We start from the raw sequence: 12,051 nt of genomic DNA, 5'->3' as shown, positions 1-12,051 counted from the left end.
GATTACTTGTGTGTTAGATCTACTACTGTTTTAGGTATGTCAGGAATCTAGAACCTAATAAAAGTTCTATTGGAAAGGTCTGGTTGGGATCTTGGTGGGGACAGATCGTAAAGCAGTGGAAGGACTTAACTCTTATATTTGAACTAAATTTTTCCCTCCTGTGACCTAGAATACATATCTGTGGTCTCAGAGGATAGTGTTTACCTTTTGACTTCACATCATTGCTTTGCCATGTGATGCTTTTTAGCATCTTGTAAAAGCTGCGAGAGAGGGGATTGTTAGCTTTAAACATATATAAATACACATCTTGTGTATAGTTACTACAGAAAGCAAAATTATTTTGAGAATAAAAAAATATTAGGATTAAGTGGTGGATATTCCAGTTCTCCTTTGAGCCCAGGCATTGTAAGAAGGAAGCAAATGAAAAAAGCAAACACATCTCAGAAAAGGGAGAGTAAACAAGGATCAGAGAGCTACTATCCATGCTTATTTTCCTTCAAGATCTCCTTCTGAGTACCCCAGTGGGAGTCCCATGCTTGGGTCTTGGGTAATGTTACGGCTTTATTTGGCTTCATTTGTGAAGACTAGCTGGAGTGCAATTCTGGGTGTTTCTAAAGACCTTTCTACAGCCTTTCAGTTTTAAAAACTGTTTTTAAACAGAAGTTTGTAAAAGCTTTCTAATAGGTTTTCACTGCAGCAAAAACACAGACTTAGTGAAACTTCTTACAAAACCATTCTTTGGGAAAGAGTTCATCACTTTCCAAATTGGTCCACAAAGTGGTGCTGGCAAAAAATATCTGGGAAGTCATATGATGAGGCCGAGACTTCAGAATTGTTTTCTTTATCTTTTGATGTTTCTTTCTCACCTACTAGAAGGGATATCTGGAAGAAGCCACCGTAAGTAAGCAAGGAAGCTGCAATTAGCAGTTTGCAATATTGCTAGTCTGGTATGTTCATGAGCTAGTCTCTCTCCATTACCTGGATTGAGGTAGGAACAATTATATGAAAGATGCATGTCTGTATACTTAACTTTGGAAGAGGGGGGAGGATTAATTATTACTTTTATTGGACCTAGTGTTAGACATTCCTTTCTTCCTTGACAATCATGAAGGCTGGAATACATTTTTATTTTTCGGATATGAAATACTTGTATGTCACAACAGCTGAGGCTTAAGACAAAACCAACAACACATGCATAACTACTTAGCATGAGACTTGCTATAAAACTGAATTGGCAATCTTGGATTCATAATACCTTTAAGAAACAAACAAACAGAAAATGCAATAGTCAACCACCATTCTTTCATCTTTTCTCAGAGGAACCTTCTTCAGCAGCCCAAAAAAGTGAAATTTTTGCAGGCACTTCTTTTAAAATTGCCTAGGACTAACACAGGAATATAAGAATTGCTGCTTGCTGTTCCTAGTAACAGGACTGAATCATGGGTCTTATAAGACATATAAAATAATAGTTATTAAGAGTTCTGAATGCCTTAGACTTGTTTATCTATAATCCTTGCATAGTTACTGATTACTACAATTTCTGAAAAGTACATTGAAAGAATCTAAGAAAAACATAGTCAATAAAATAATTCAGAGGGGAAGCAGAAAGCTGATTATTTAAGGACTGATAGCTAAAATTAGAAGAGGAAAATTGCAAAATGAGAGTGGTATTTTAAGGGACAGTGCTAGTTATATTAGCATTTGAACCCTTGGGCTATGGAGGCAAACCTAGGGCTGTTTATACCCACACTGCTGGTTACATCCATCTTGTTGAGCTTCAGACATCTGCACCTGAGTTGCTTTTCTGAACTTCTGGTATACTTAATGGAAGACATAAACTTCTAGAAATGCAATTCGTATAATCTGGTTTAGGTGTCTACCTTAGGAAGAGAGGAATAGCACTCTGAAAGTTCTAATTTCTTTTTGTGGACTACAAACAGAGCCTGGGGTAACCAGCTGTGCACAGTAGATGTCCGTATTTGATAAGATGAACCCCTCCTTTTGGCATGCTAGAAGGTCACATAAAGCAATGCACTAAACATGGCAATTCAATGGGGTGGGCCTCTGGAAAAGATGGACAACAGGACTGGTAGATTAATGAAGTTATTTCTGTCCATTTAAAGTACTGACAAACATGTTTTCAAGAATTCTGACTTAATTTCTTGGCAAAGGTACAGGAAAGAAATCAAGTTTGAAGAAATTACAGCCTTGTGTTCTCTCTGGCATGCTGGAGTCCTTCTGTATTTTCCCCTTCCACTACACAAAATGCTTTACTGTAGTGTTACTTAGATTAATTTATTGCTCTTTTTATAAAAACTCTACTATGTTGTGACTCCTAAATTCAGTTAAACTCTTCATCCACTCTTAAAATGAAAGCAAGTGCTTAGCCTTTGGGGTAGAAGAGGTGATTCTGAAAAACAGACTCTGTAAGTGCAGCCATAATGTCTGCTGGAATCTGCAGAAGGCTCAAGCAGTACTTCTTAATGCAACATACTGAGAAGGTTTGTCCGTGGGATTTTTGTTTCTTTGTTTTTTAACTCACAAGCCTAATAGTTTAGAGCCTTTCACCAGAAGTGAACTTCTGCACTTTTGTTGCAATATTTTCATGGAAATGAAATAGCATGGAAATTTGGAAAGGAGAAAAGATCTGCTCAGAATCTTAAAGCAAAAAAACCCCCTCAGAACATCAGTACCCCTAAATTCATACCAGTGGAACTGTGTTTTCATGCCAGGAACACATTCCATTGCAAAACTTTTTGAACATTCAATTTTTTTCAAAATAATAGACACTTTAGAACTCCAAACTCTCTTTAAGTAAATGAACTATATGTGTATTGTATAGAAGCTTAGTCTCATGTTACCAGTCTCATACTGCTGCAAGGAGATGTGATTAAAGGTCTAGTGTTTCAAGATTTATTGGTAGATTAGCTGTAATTCTATTATTTTCTTTGTTAAAAGATTTCCAGTTTAATTTTGCAGTAGGGAAAAATATGGTTCTGTGCTATTGCCCTTTTAAAAAGGATATCTAATGCAATACAGTCTGGATGATGATAATGATCCTAAAAATTGGTTTAAAATAAGGTTACTAATAAGATATTTATGTACTATAAAATTTAAAATGAGGTTATTTACTAGCTCATTCTAGTAGCAGGAATTATGAAAGAATTATTTGAAAACCTAAACAATAAAAAGAATCAGTTTATACTCAATGCAAAACTTTACCTCCATCAAAGGCACTTGGAATGAAATGAATCTCTCCAGCCCTTTCCAAGATTAGCTTTTGGAAAGAAGTGCTTTAATGTTATTACTACTATGTCATGCTAAAGTAATATGCACAGCATTTAAAAAAATATATGTTTAGTCATGGAATAGATTATTAGATTTTCTGGTCTATAATGTAACCAATATAATAGTAATAAGTAGTTACAGAAAAACAGGTTTTATTTAAAGAGCAGAGGTCATAAAGGGAGGCTTAGATATTGAAAAAAAAAAAGAGTTCATATGCTTGAAACATACTGAAATTTTGATAAGAAATACTTACATTTGTCTCAGTTGGCCTTTATATTTTCATTCCTTGTATTTCACTGATAAGTAAAGTATTTTTCAAAGTCTGTAGAAAGAAGTCAGTACAGTGGAAAATCAGTACAGTGCAAAACCAATAAAAAAAAACCCCCAAACCAAACCAAACAAACAAAAAAAAAGGCTGAGGAAATTAAAACAGATGTAACTAAAGTCACAATAACAGCTGATACATGTAAGTCTGGAGCTGTGAGTTCTAATTTTATTGGTGGTTGCCTGGAACAAATTTGTTGTCTTTGCCTAAGCAGAAAATAAATCTTCATGTATATATGAAATCTTCATATATATAAAATTATGTTATAGCTTATTTTCTCTCTCTCTCTTTTTTTTTCTCTCTCTCTGTATACACACACACACACACACACACACACATATATATATATATGTGCATGTTCTCTTTCTTTATGTGTAAAGAGAGAGTAAGAGCAAAAGAAAGCTATGAAACAGCCTTAAAACATATTTCTCTTCATTTGAATAATTTGTGGAGATGACAATGTGAGGATACAAGTGGACTTAAAATTTGTTTGTGGCATTCCTAGTGGGTAAAATAGGCATTTCAGAAGGTGGTTCTTCTACAATAATAGATCAGGAAAGTGCTAACAGATGCTATTTTTAAAGTTGCTATGGTTCAGAAATTAAAATTTTGGGAAATTTAGTCTGAAAGAAGGGTAGACTTTTTGTCTTTTTTCCTAAATGGATATTTGTTAAATGAACTTTTGCTTTCAAAGCAGATCTCTGTATGAAGGCACTGCCACACTTAAAGTGAGACCCAAAGGAAAGGTACAGGTAGAAGGCAAAGTGCGACTCCTTCATGGTTGCAGCAGTTACAATAGCATTGCTGTGACAATATGTTTCTTGGCCATTTGCAAGATACTAATTTATTTGTATTACCCACTTTACAAGGGTTATGACTGTTTGAAAATAGTCACTGACCTTATTTCCTTTCATTTCAACCAATATGTAGAAAATTATAGAATTTCAAGAAGCAGTTTTATGAGGAAGGTAAAGAGAGGGGTCTAGCAAGTTCTTGTTCCTGTATAAGCCATTCCATAGAGTTCAGTGTTACTGCGCAACGTTAATGCCATGAAACTGGGAATCACGTTGTTGACATTCTTGATTATGTAACTGTTGCATACAAAATAATTATTCTCTAGTAAATTACTGCTTTTAATCTGCCTGTAAGCTTTTCCCTCCTGTGTCAGATACACATGGATTAATCCTTGTTCTCCCCTTATAAGCACTGTAAATCTTCCTATTTTTTTCATATTCATACACAATAAAGTTATAAGCTAAAAAATGGCAATGAAATCTTTGCAAGCATCCTTTTTGAAGATGCATTACCTGCTAGGGAAACCAGATAAATGTATGTACTAGTAGTCTCACTCATGCGATAAGTATGTGAGAAGGGACTTGGATAAGCTGATGAGAATCCTATTACAGAAATAAATTTAGTTAAAACTCTTAATTTGTATGAGGACAGGAGGACGAAACAGCTAAATAGTTTTGAACTTTGAGAGATATTTATAGCTCTGTATAGGTGTCAGCATATTCTTTCATGTGGAAGAACAAACTAAAATGTCTCCTAGGCAAACAAAGATAAGGTTTTCAAAAGAAAAAACTGTACAAAGCTTAACTAAAAGAATATTAAATTGTCAGCTGTAAATGGAGTGATCATGTTTTACAATATTTTAACATTTGTTGAACATCTCAGAGAAGCGTTAAGCTGAGGTTTTTGTTTAACTGCTTCAAAGAATAAAGATGTTCCAAATATTTTTTTCTAGGCATATAATGCTGGGGTATTTGCATCAAAATGTAAATACTTAGGGTCAGGATTTAAAGATATTTAGGAACCCAGTGGTTCAAGCAGATATCAGGTGGGATTTTCAAAATATGCTGTCACTTGACTGCTTTTGAAAATACTACTAGGCATGTCTGGCACTAACACTCAAGTTGAGACTGTAAATTCCATTGCGATAGGACTGAGCAAGCAGTTGTTCTTTTATTTCTAATCTTCAAGTTCAGATTGGTGAGCATGTGACTTTCATTCTGGCAGAATCGTAAGTCAGAAGTTTATGTACTAAAAATGCAGGTGGGTTTGTTTCCTGTGTAGTTCTCAGATGTTCAAATATGATTGCTGGCGAGAGGATAGTTCTGTAAAAGACCTGTAGGTGGGTGGCAGAAGCTGCCATGCTGGGAAGGGCACATCTGCTTTGGCTGGCCCAAGTCTGCCCAAGAAAAGCTGAGGCTAAAGCTGCAGGAACTATATTCTCATTTATCTTTAGCTGCAATTCTTCACCATTACTGTAGCTCTTGCTCTTAGGACCAAGGACCAGTTTACTAAGCTGGCTGATACCCTTGGGAGGTGGAAGCAGTGGTAGTTTCAGCAGGGGAATGGCAAGGCAACACTGCATTAACCATTTTCTTCAGAGCAAACCTCCCATCCATATCCCATTGGTGAGGGAGGCTGGCATGGCAGACTGTCGCTACAAAGAAAGATACCGTACTGATTGATGTAAAGCAGGGTTTAGTAAAAATAGATGGAAGTTAACACTTGAAATAATACAACCATGACTAATAAAGGATGCCACTTCAGTACAAATTTTAGAGTAAACATTCTTCTGTTTATATTGTGGTTTAGGTTAGTATGTTAGTAAGTATAGGCTCAACTTGGATTGGAGTCAATTTTAGAAAATGAGGTAACAGCTATTTGAATAACTCTTGCTAGTTCCTGTCACTTACAGACAGTTTTCTGTTTAATGGGTTTTTTTCCCTCTTACTGTGTTGAAAAACCCTCAATAACTGAAATAATCAGTTGCTTTTAAGGATCCGACAAAACATTTTCAATATTTACAGTTGCAGGTTTCACCTGCAGAACTGTTTAACAGCATTTGCTTAGTAACTGCTCCCCAGTGTGACTGTAGTTACCTCTGTTGGGTCTCTCCATGGGATACACAGTTGGGAACAGCTGGTGAAAGCCATTCTGTCTGTAAGGATGTACAAGAGAGTCACTACCCATCCATCCAGCTGTCAGAGGCTGTTTTTTCAGTTCCCGGGTGGAAAAGATACAAGTGTAATAGAAGCAGTGGGATCATATAAACTCCAGCTCTTGGCTACCACATGGTGATGAGGGGCTGCATTAAATAGGGACTGCATCCACTTGTAGTGTAGAACTGCCTTTAAGTTACAATTTACACTCCTTGAGGAGTCTCACAAAGACTAGTACCTACTTAACTGATTCTCTTAACTCAGCAGCTTTAAGTTCTGTTTAATAATGTACTTGATCTAATCGTACAGCTGCACAGCCAGTCAGATCCTGTCACTGATGGTGGGGAAAAATAATCCACTAAAAAAGCATTAGTTTTCTGTGGCATCAGTGAGCTGATCTGATTCACTGTGTAGTTGCAAGACCTGATGTCATGAAAGGAGTATCCAAAACTAAGGGCAGAGAAAAGGAAAGTAAACAGCAGTTTCAATGACAGCCCTGGTTAGACTGGATACATCTAACCTTTACATTCAATTACCTTAGTCCTTACTTAGCCATGCAGGTTCTGCTAGTCCCTCTCTTTAGTTGCCACAGAATGATATAACCATGGGTGGCTATGTTTCCATCTGACCTGAAGCTACCAGTGAGCTGATGCCATCCAACAGGTTGTTTCCCACCAAGCAGAAAAACACTTCTTTTTAAAGTAGAGTTAGATAAAAGGAAGTGACCTGCTTTAGGAATGGGGCAAATTTTGGAAGGTACTGGTGATGACAGGCTTTTTTTTCCATTGAGTTGCTATGGAAACGAGCCCTTAAAGATCGCTTCAAATATGTGCGGAGACCCATTGAAGATGATGAACAAGTTCTGAGGAACAAATGCAAATTTGGCCACAGGCGAGGACAGACCAGGAGATCGTTATCTGCTGAAAACAAACATGTTGACATCCAGCTACAGACAGAGGTAAGATTTCTGGTGCTTGTTTGAATTCCATGTGTTCCAGCTTTGCTGTCAGCAGTAAGTTACTACCCAGTAAAAGGGAGCATGAAGCGATCTAATCCCATTTAAGCTAGAGGGTCTGCTCTATTAGAGAAAAGAGGCCAGGCCCTAGACCTTTTCCATTCTGGAGAATCGAATGTCAGCAATGATGCTAAACCTGATAATATGATGCTTTACACATTTGTTGTCATTTTTACTTGTTGCCAATTGGACGTAAGATTGTGTGTGTGTTTTTTTTTTGTTTTGTTTTTGTTTTTTAATGCAGCATATCCATTCTACTTTAGGTTATACACCTCCAATTAGAATGAAAAATAGAAAACTACACCTAAGGGATGAAACCTCTGGACAAAAAAGCCAAAGTCATATTTGAGCTAGTAAAAATATCCATATCCTACTGTCACATTGCCCTTTTGCTATATAAAAGCAGTTTGATATATGTTATACAGCAAGTTCATGCATACATTCATAAGGATCTCTGTGTATTTTCCTTTAGTTAGAGAACTCAGAGGAGCTATTACTGTCCAGTGATTATTTTGAAATATACTGATTAATTTATACATTTGCGTAAATGCATTGAGGTTTCAATTATACTTTACCAATTCTCCCCCTACCTGTTTCAGTGCTGCAGTATGGTACAATTTAAGCAATTTTAAGAATATGATATTTAATCACGTATTTGATGTCAGTTTACATATTTCTGTCCTTCTAACTGTTTACAAAATATATGTCTGTTTTTAGGGGAGCAGAAGTGCATTTCTGCTTAATGCATTTGTCTGAGTCATACTTTTGTGTTTGCAGGTAGCTGTAGTTTTCTATCAAAAAAGCATACAGTTTTTTTAAAAGCTTCAGCAAATTCTGCTTATCCCCTTGTTATTAATGTATGCAGGAATAAACAGTTCCCTCTTTTTGCCTGCTTTAATTGAAAGGCTTGCAAAATGCATGAAGTAAGAAATGTTTAATTTGGGTGCAAAACAATAACGTGCAGTAAAGGAGAAACCGTAGGCTGCTCTTTCCATGCATGCATTGAGTCACCCATCATTTACTTGCTGATGCTTGGGGCAGATGTAGGGCAAATGTAGTTGTTGTTGTCGTCGGTGGTGGTTTTTTTGCTCAGATCAGCTCGTTGAGAAGAGCTTGGCAGTGATCTTGCATGCGGTCCCTACTAGACTTCCTTTTCCTATGCAGTAGGTATAACTGCACCACATTGTGTGTCTGCACTGTAAATTAGGAATCACCATTCCTTTTACTGCATTGCCCAGGCCATTACCAGCCATCTCTTACTTCTTTAGGAAATTGAAAAAGGAAGTACATTCCATCTTTTCTAAAGTCCTAAGCATTTCCTGCTGGCCTTAATGTTATAAGTGAATAAGTGTTAAGCTGGAAGGAGGTGAGGGAATGCTGAGATCTCCCCTGAACAAACTTTACTTCTCTCATTTTTCTTGTATACTAAACAGCAGGGAGATATAAATGCAAGAATTAACACTTGTGGAGCCTATTAAGGAAGGCTTAGGAATGATTCCCACAAAACTGAGGGAACTGTGTCTTACTTAGCTTTAAATGTGTTATTACATTGAAACTGGATAAGTCTGGCTCTGAGAGCCTAAGTTTTGTCACTAAAAACTGCAAATATGCACAGCTGAACAAGTTGTTTGTTTCACATGCGGTTTGTTTAGTGTGGGGTTTTCTGTTTTGTATTTTTAGGAACAAACAGAAAGGCACCTTTCTGCTTGTCCTTGGCACTGACTACCTTGTGATAAATTCAAACTGCTAAACAAAGAGTCTTAACCTCAGAAAATAAATATTTGGTCTAGAAGCCAAAACCACAGGCAAAACCACTCAAATGACACTTGAATTATCATTAGCCAGATCCCTTTGCCTTCATCCCTTTTCAAAGGCTGGAAGAACAGATTAGTCTTGTGTGGGCTGGAAGTCAGCCCATCAGGATTATTTAGGGTAAAAGGGTGGGAAATGAATTCCAAGTTAAGGAGACCCTCAAAGAATCAGTCAAGGACTCCTAGCTCCTTTGTATCTCCGCTCATGGTGAGAGAGAGTCTCCCTTAGATAGGCAGATGTAGAACATTTAGGGCATTATAGGTCAAAGCCAACTGGCAAGCAGTGCAGACAAAAGAGCACATCTGTTCCAAATAGATGACCTACTTACCAACCACATAGCTGATTTCTGTGTTGAGGTCTAGTTTCTGAACAGTTTTAACTTATGCTTTGTGCCAGTGTAATCTTGAATTGTTAATGTTAGGAAACTTAGAAGATTTTTTTTGCTGATAGGAAATGCCTCACCAGTATAGCTGGCATTTCTTTTTTACATAAAAAGAACAATAATGCAAATACTACTAACAACATTCTTGACCATCATGTAAAAAAACAGTTGCTTGCTAACTGTGATGTTCTGGGATGTTCCCAGGACAACAGATGATATCTGCCCCCTGCTCAGTTCAGGCCCTCTTACCTGCCAGCAGGCATGCCTCCTCCGAATGCAGCACAAGTGCTACCTAGCCCTCCCCCACAGGGCTTCCAGAGAACTACTAGCAGACACAGCATTCGTCTTTCTCTTTAACATTTGTTGATGTGTTGCTCATTACAGAGTACTATGTTCAAGCAAGATTAATGAGTAGATTCATTTCAGAGTGGCTAGCATTGCAAGAAAGTTCTTGAGCAAGTGCAATGCCCAGGGCCATTAGCACGTAAACCCATGCTGAAGGTGTCTGTCACTGGAGTCCTGAAGAAGGAATAGCTTGGAATGATGCTCTCTACAAATATTCATCAAGTTGAGACATGGTTGGAAAGAAGCCTGGACTGTGCCTGGCACAGACATTAATGTGAGCCTCCATGTCTCAGGGATATTCAAAACCTGATTAGGAAAGCCTCCTTAATTAACAAATTGTCTGGCTGGGGAAGGAAGATCCTCCTCAGTCATTTCCCACAGTCAGGCAAATACCCTGGATCTGGGGTAATCCAGAAGATAAAACTTTGTAGTGATAATAACCTTGATCTCCTGCAAATGAAGGAGGTATTTTCTATGAGAGGGGGTGATTACACTGTGAAAATAAACAGGAAATGCAAACCAGTCTCCCCTCCACAGCCATGGCATGATTACTGCCAAGGCTGCCATCCAGTGATTAATTTCCTTGTTCCTTTTTTAGCATCAAAAAGGCACGATAAAACCCTTCTTCTGACCTAAGGAATTATTGGACTTACAGTCTCTCAGGCTACTAGAGAAACCATCTCTTGCCAGTTGTCACAGGCTAGGAGGATCATAAGGCAGGAAGACAATAAGAATGTGATGATCGGACACTCTTCATATGCATTTTTGGCCAGAGGATTATCAAAAGGCAGTGATGGAGAGGGAAGTGCAGTGAGAAAGTGAGAATTGATGAATGGCCTCCATAAGATGAGTGTATGTGGTTCAAACACTAGTTTAGTTTCTATAGAGGTGGTGACCAAAGAGCAGTGTCCCTTTCAAAACTTTGGAGTTTTGCATTCTTGTCAGTCTTGAACCGAAAAATGAAGATTACTCACAGCTGTATTTTTTGTTTGTTTGTTTTTCCCTGTTGGAAGCTCAGAATATTGGATGAAGTGGGCAGATGCACCTGTGACATGATGGGTGATGTGACTAGGCTAACAGCGTTGTCCATGGAAAGTGTAATTTCATGATCAATTCAGTTAGCTAAAGATAGACCTTAAGATGCCCTAAGATATCCTGTGTGGCCTCCACCTGCCAATGCAGAAGAGTATGGGTCTTCTTTCATAGGTCCTGTGTCATCTCTGCTACTTCCAGAGATGTTTGGAATACCCTTATGACATCTCAAATGTCACTAAATATCTGTACCTGTGCAACTATATCACGCTCCTTCTATCCATCCTGGCTGCTGTATGAAAAAAACTGTCAGCAGAGGGACTATCTAAGGATGTCTCAAGTTACGTGAATTTGAAGTGGGTGTAACAGACTAGGAGAGCCATAGTAGTTCATGATCTTAAAACAGAAACATAGAAGGTGAGTACAGTCCCTCTTCTAATGCCTCCAATTTCTTATGTCCTGTGACAGCCAGTTTGTGAGGTCGTCAGGGCTTCTCTGAAGCTGTCTTCCCACAGGTAAATTTGGAGTTAGGTGTGAAAAGGAGGAATAGGCTCTGACAAGATGTTGCTTAAGACAGCAGTAGATATTTGCAAGTAATCGGTCATATTGGCATGTGGAGCAGAGCTGGGAATAACGTCATGAAAACTTACAAAAGGGGTGCCAGCAGGCCATCTCCTTTCTGTGTCTATGGGACATAGGTAAGAAATATTCTGATGAGTACTTGTGCTGAGAGAAGCTGAAGAACTCTCCAGAAACTTAAACTCACAAAGTTGGACATATGCTGATATTATTCCTGTACAGGGAAGATAGCCAGAGATGTTGAAAGAGGTGAAGGTGCGAATCCTCTGCCAAGAGGAACAGATGAGAATTGGAGAAGACCTTTGGCCCAGTAGCCAGCTAG

General features: G+C 38.0%; 1 protein-coding gene and 1 long non-coding RNA gene across 4 annotated transcripts in view; one reads left to right on the top strand and one right to left on the bottom strand.

The window, feature by feature from the left end:
- SAMD3 (sterile alpha motif domain containing 3) overlaps nt 1-12,051 on the top strand; it is a 45,719-nt gene that overhangs the window by 15,972 nt on the left and 17,696 nt on the right. Inside the window, exon 6 of the mRNA XM_026119329.2 lies at nt 7,355-7,522. Within this exon, the coding sequence (XP_025975114.1) occupies nt 7,355-7,522 (168 nt within the window). The remainder of the gene's footprint in view (nt 1-7,354; nt 7,523-12,051) is intronic.
- The window catches only part of LOC112994783 (uncharacterized), a 41,869-nt gene that overhangs the window by 16,141 nt on the left and 13,677 nt on the right, over nt 1-12,051 (bottom strand). For all 3 annotated transcript variants that reach the window (XR_010388365.1, XR_010388366.1, XR_010388367.1), the window contains exon 3: nt 3,542-3,610. This is a non-coding gene — a long non-coding RNA (uncharacterized LOC112994783). The remainder of the gene's footprint in view (nt 1-3,541; nt 3,611-12,051) is intronic.

Source organism: Dromaius novaehollandiae, chromosome 3, assembly GCF_036370855.1.
Source record: "Dromaius novaehollandiae isolate bDroNov1 chromosome 3, bDroNov1.hap1, whole genome shotgun sequence".
In the NCBI taxonomy this organism is placed as follows: Eukaryota; Metazoa; Chordata; class Aves; order Casuariiformes; family Dromaiidae; genus Dromaius; species Dromaius novaehollandiae.
This window is presented reverse-complemented; position numbering and strand designations above follow the sequence as displayed.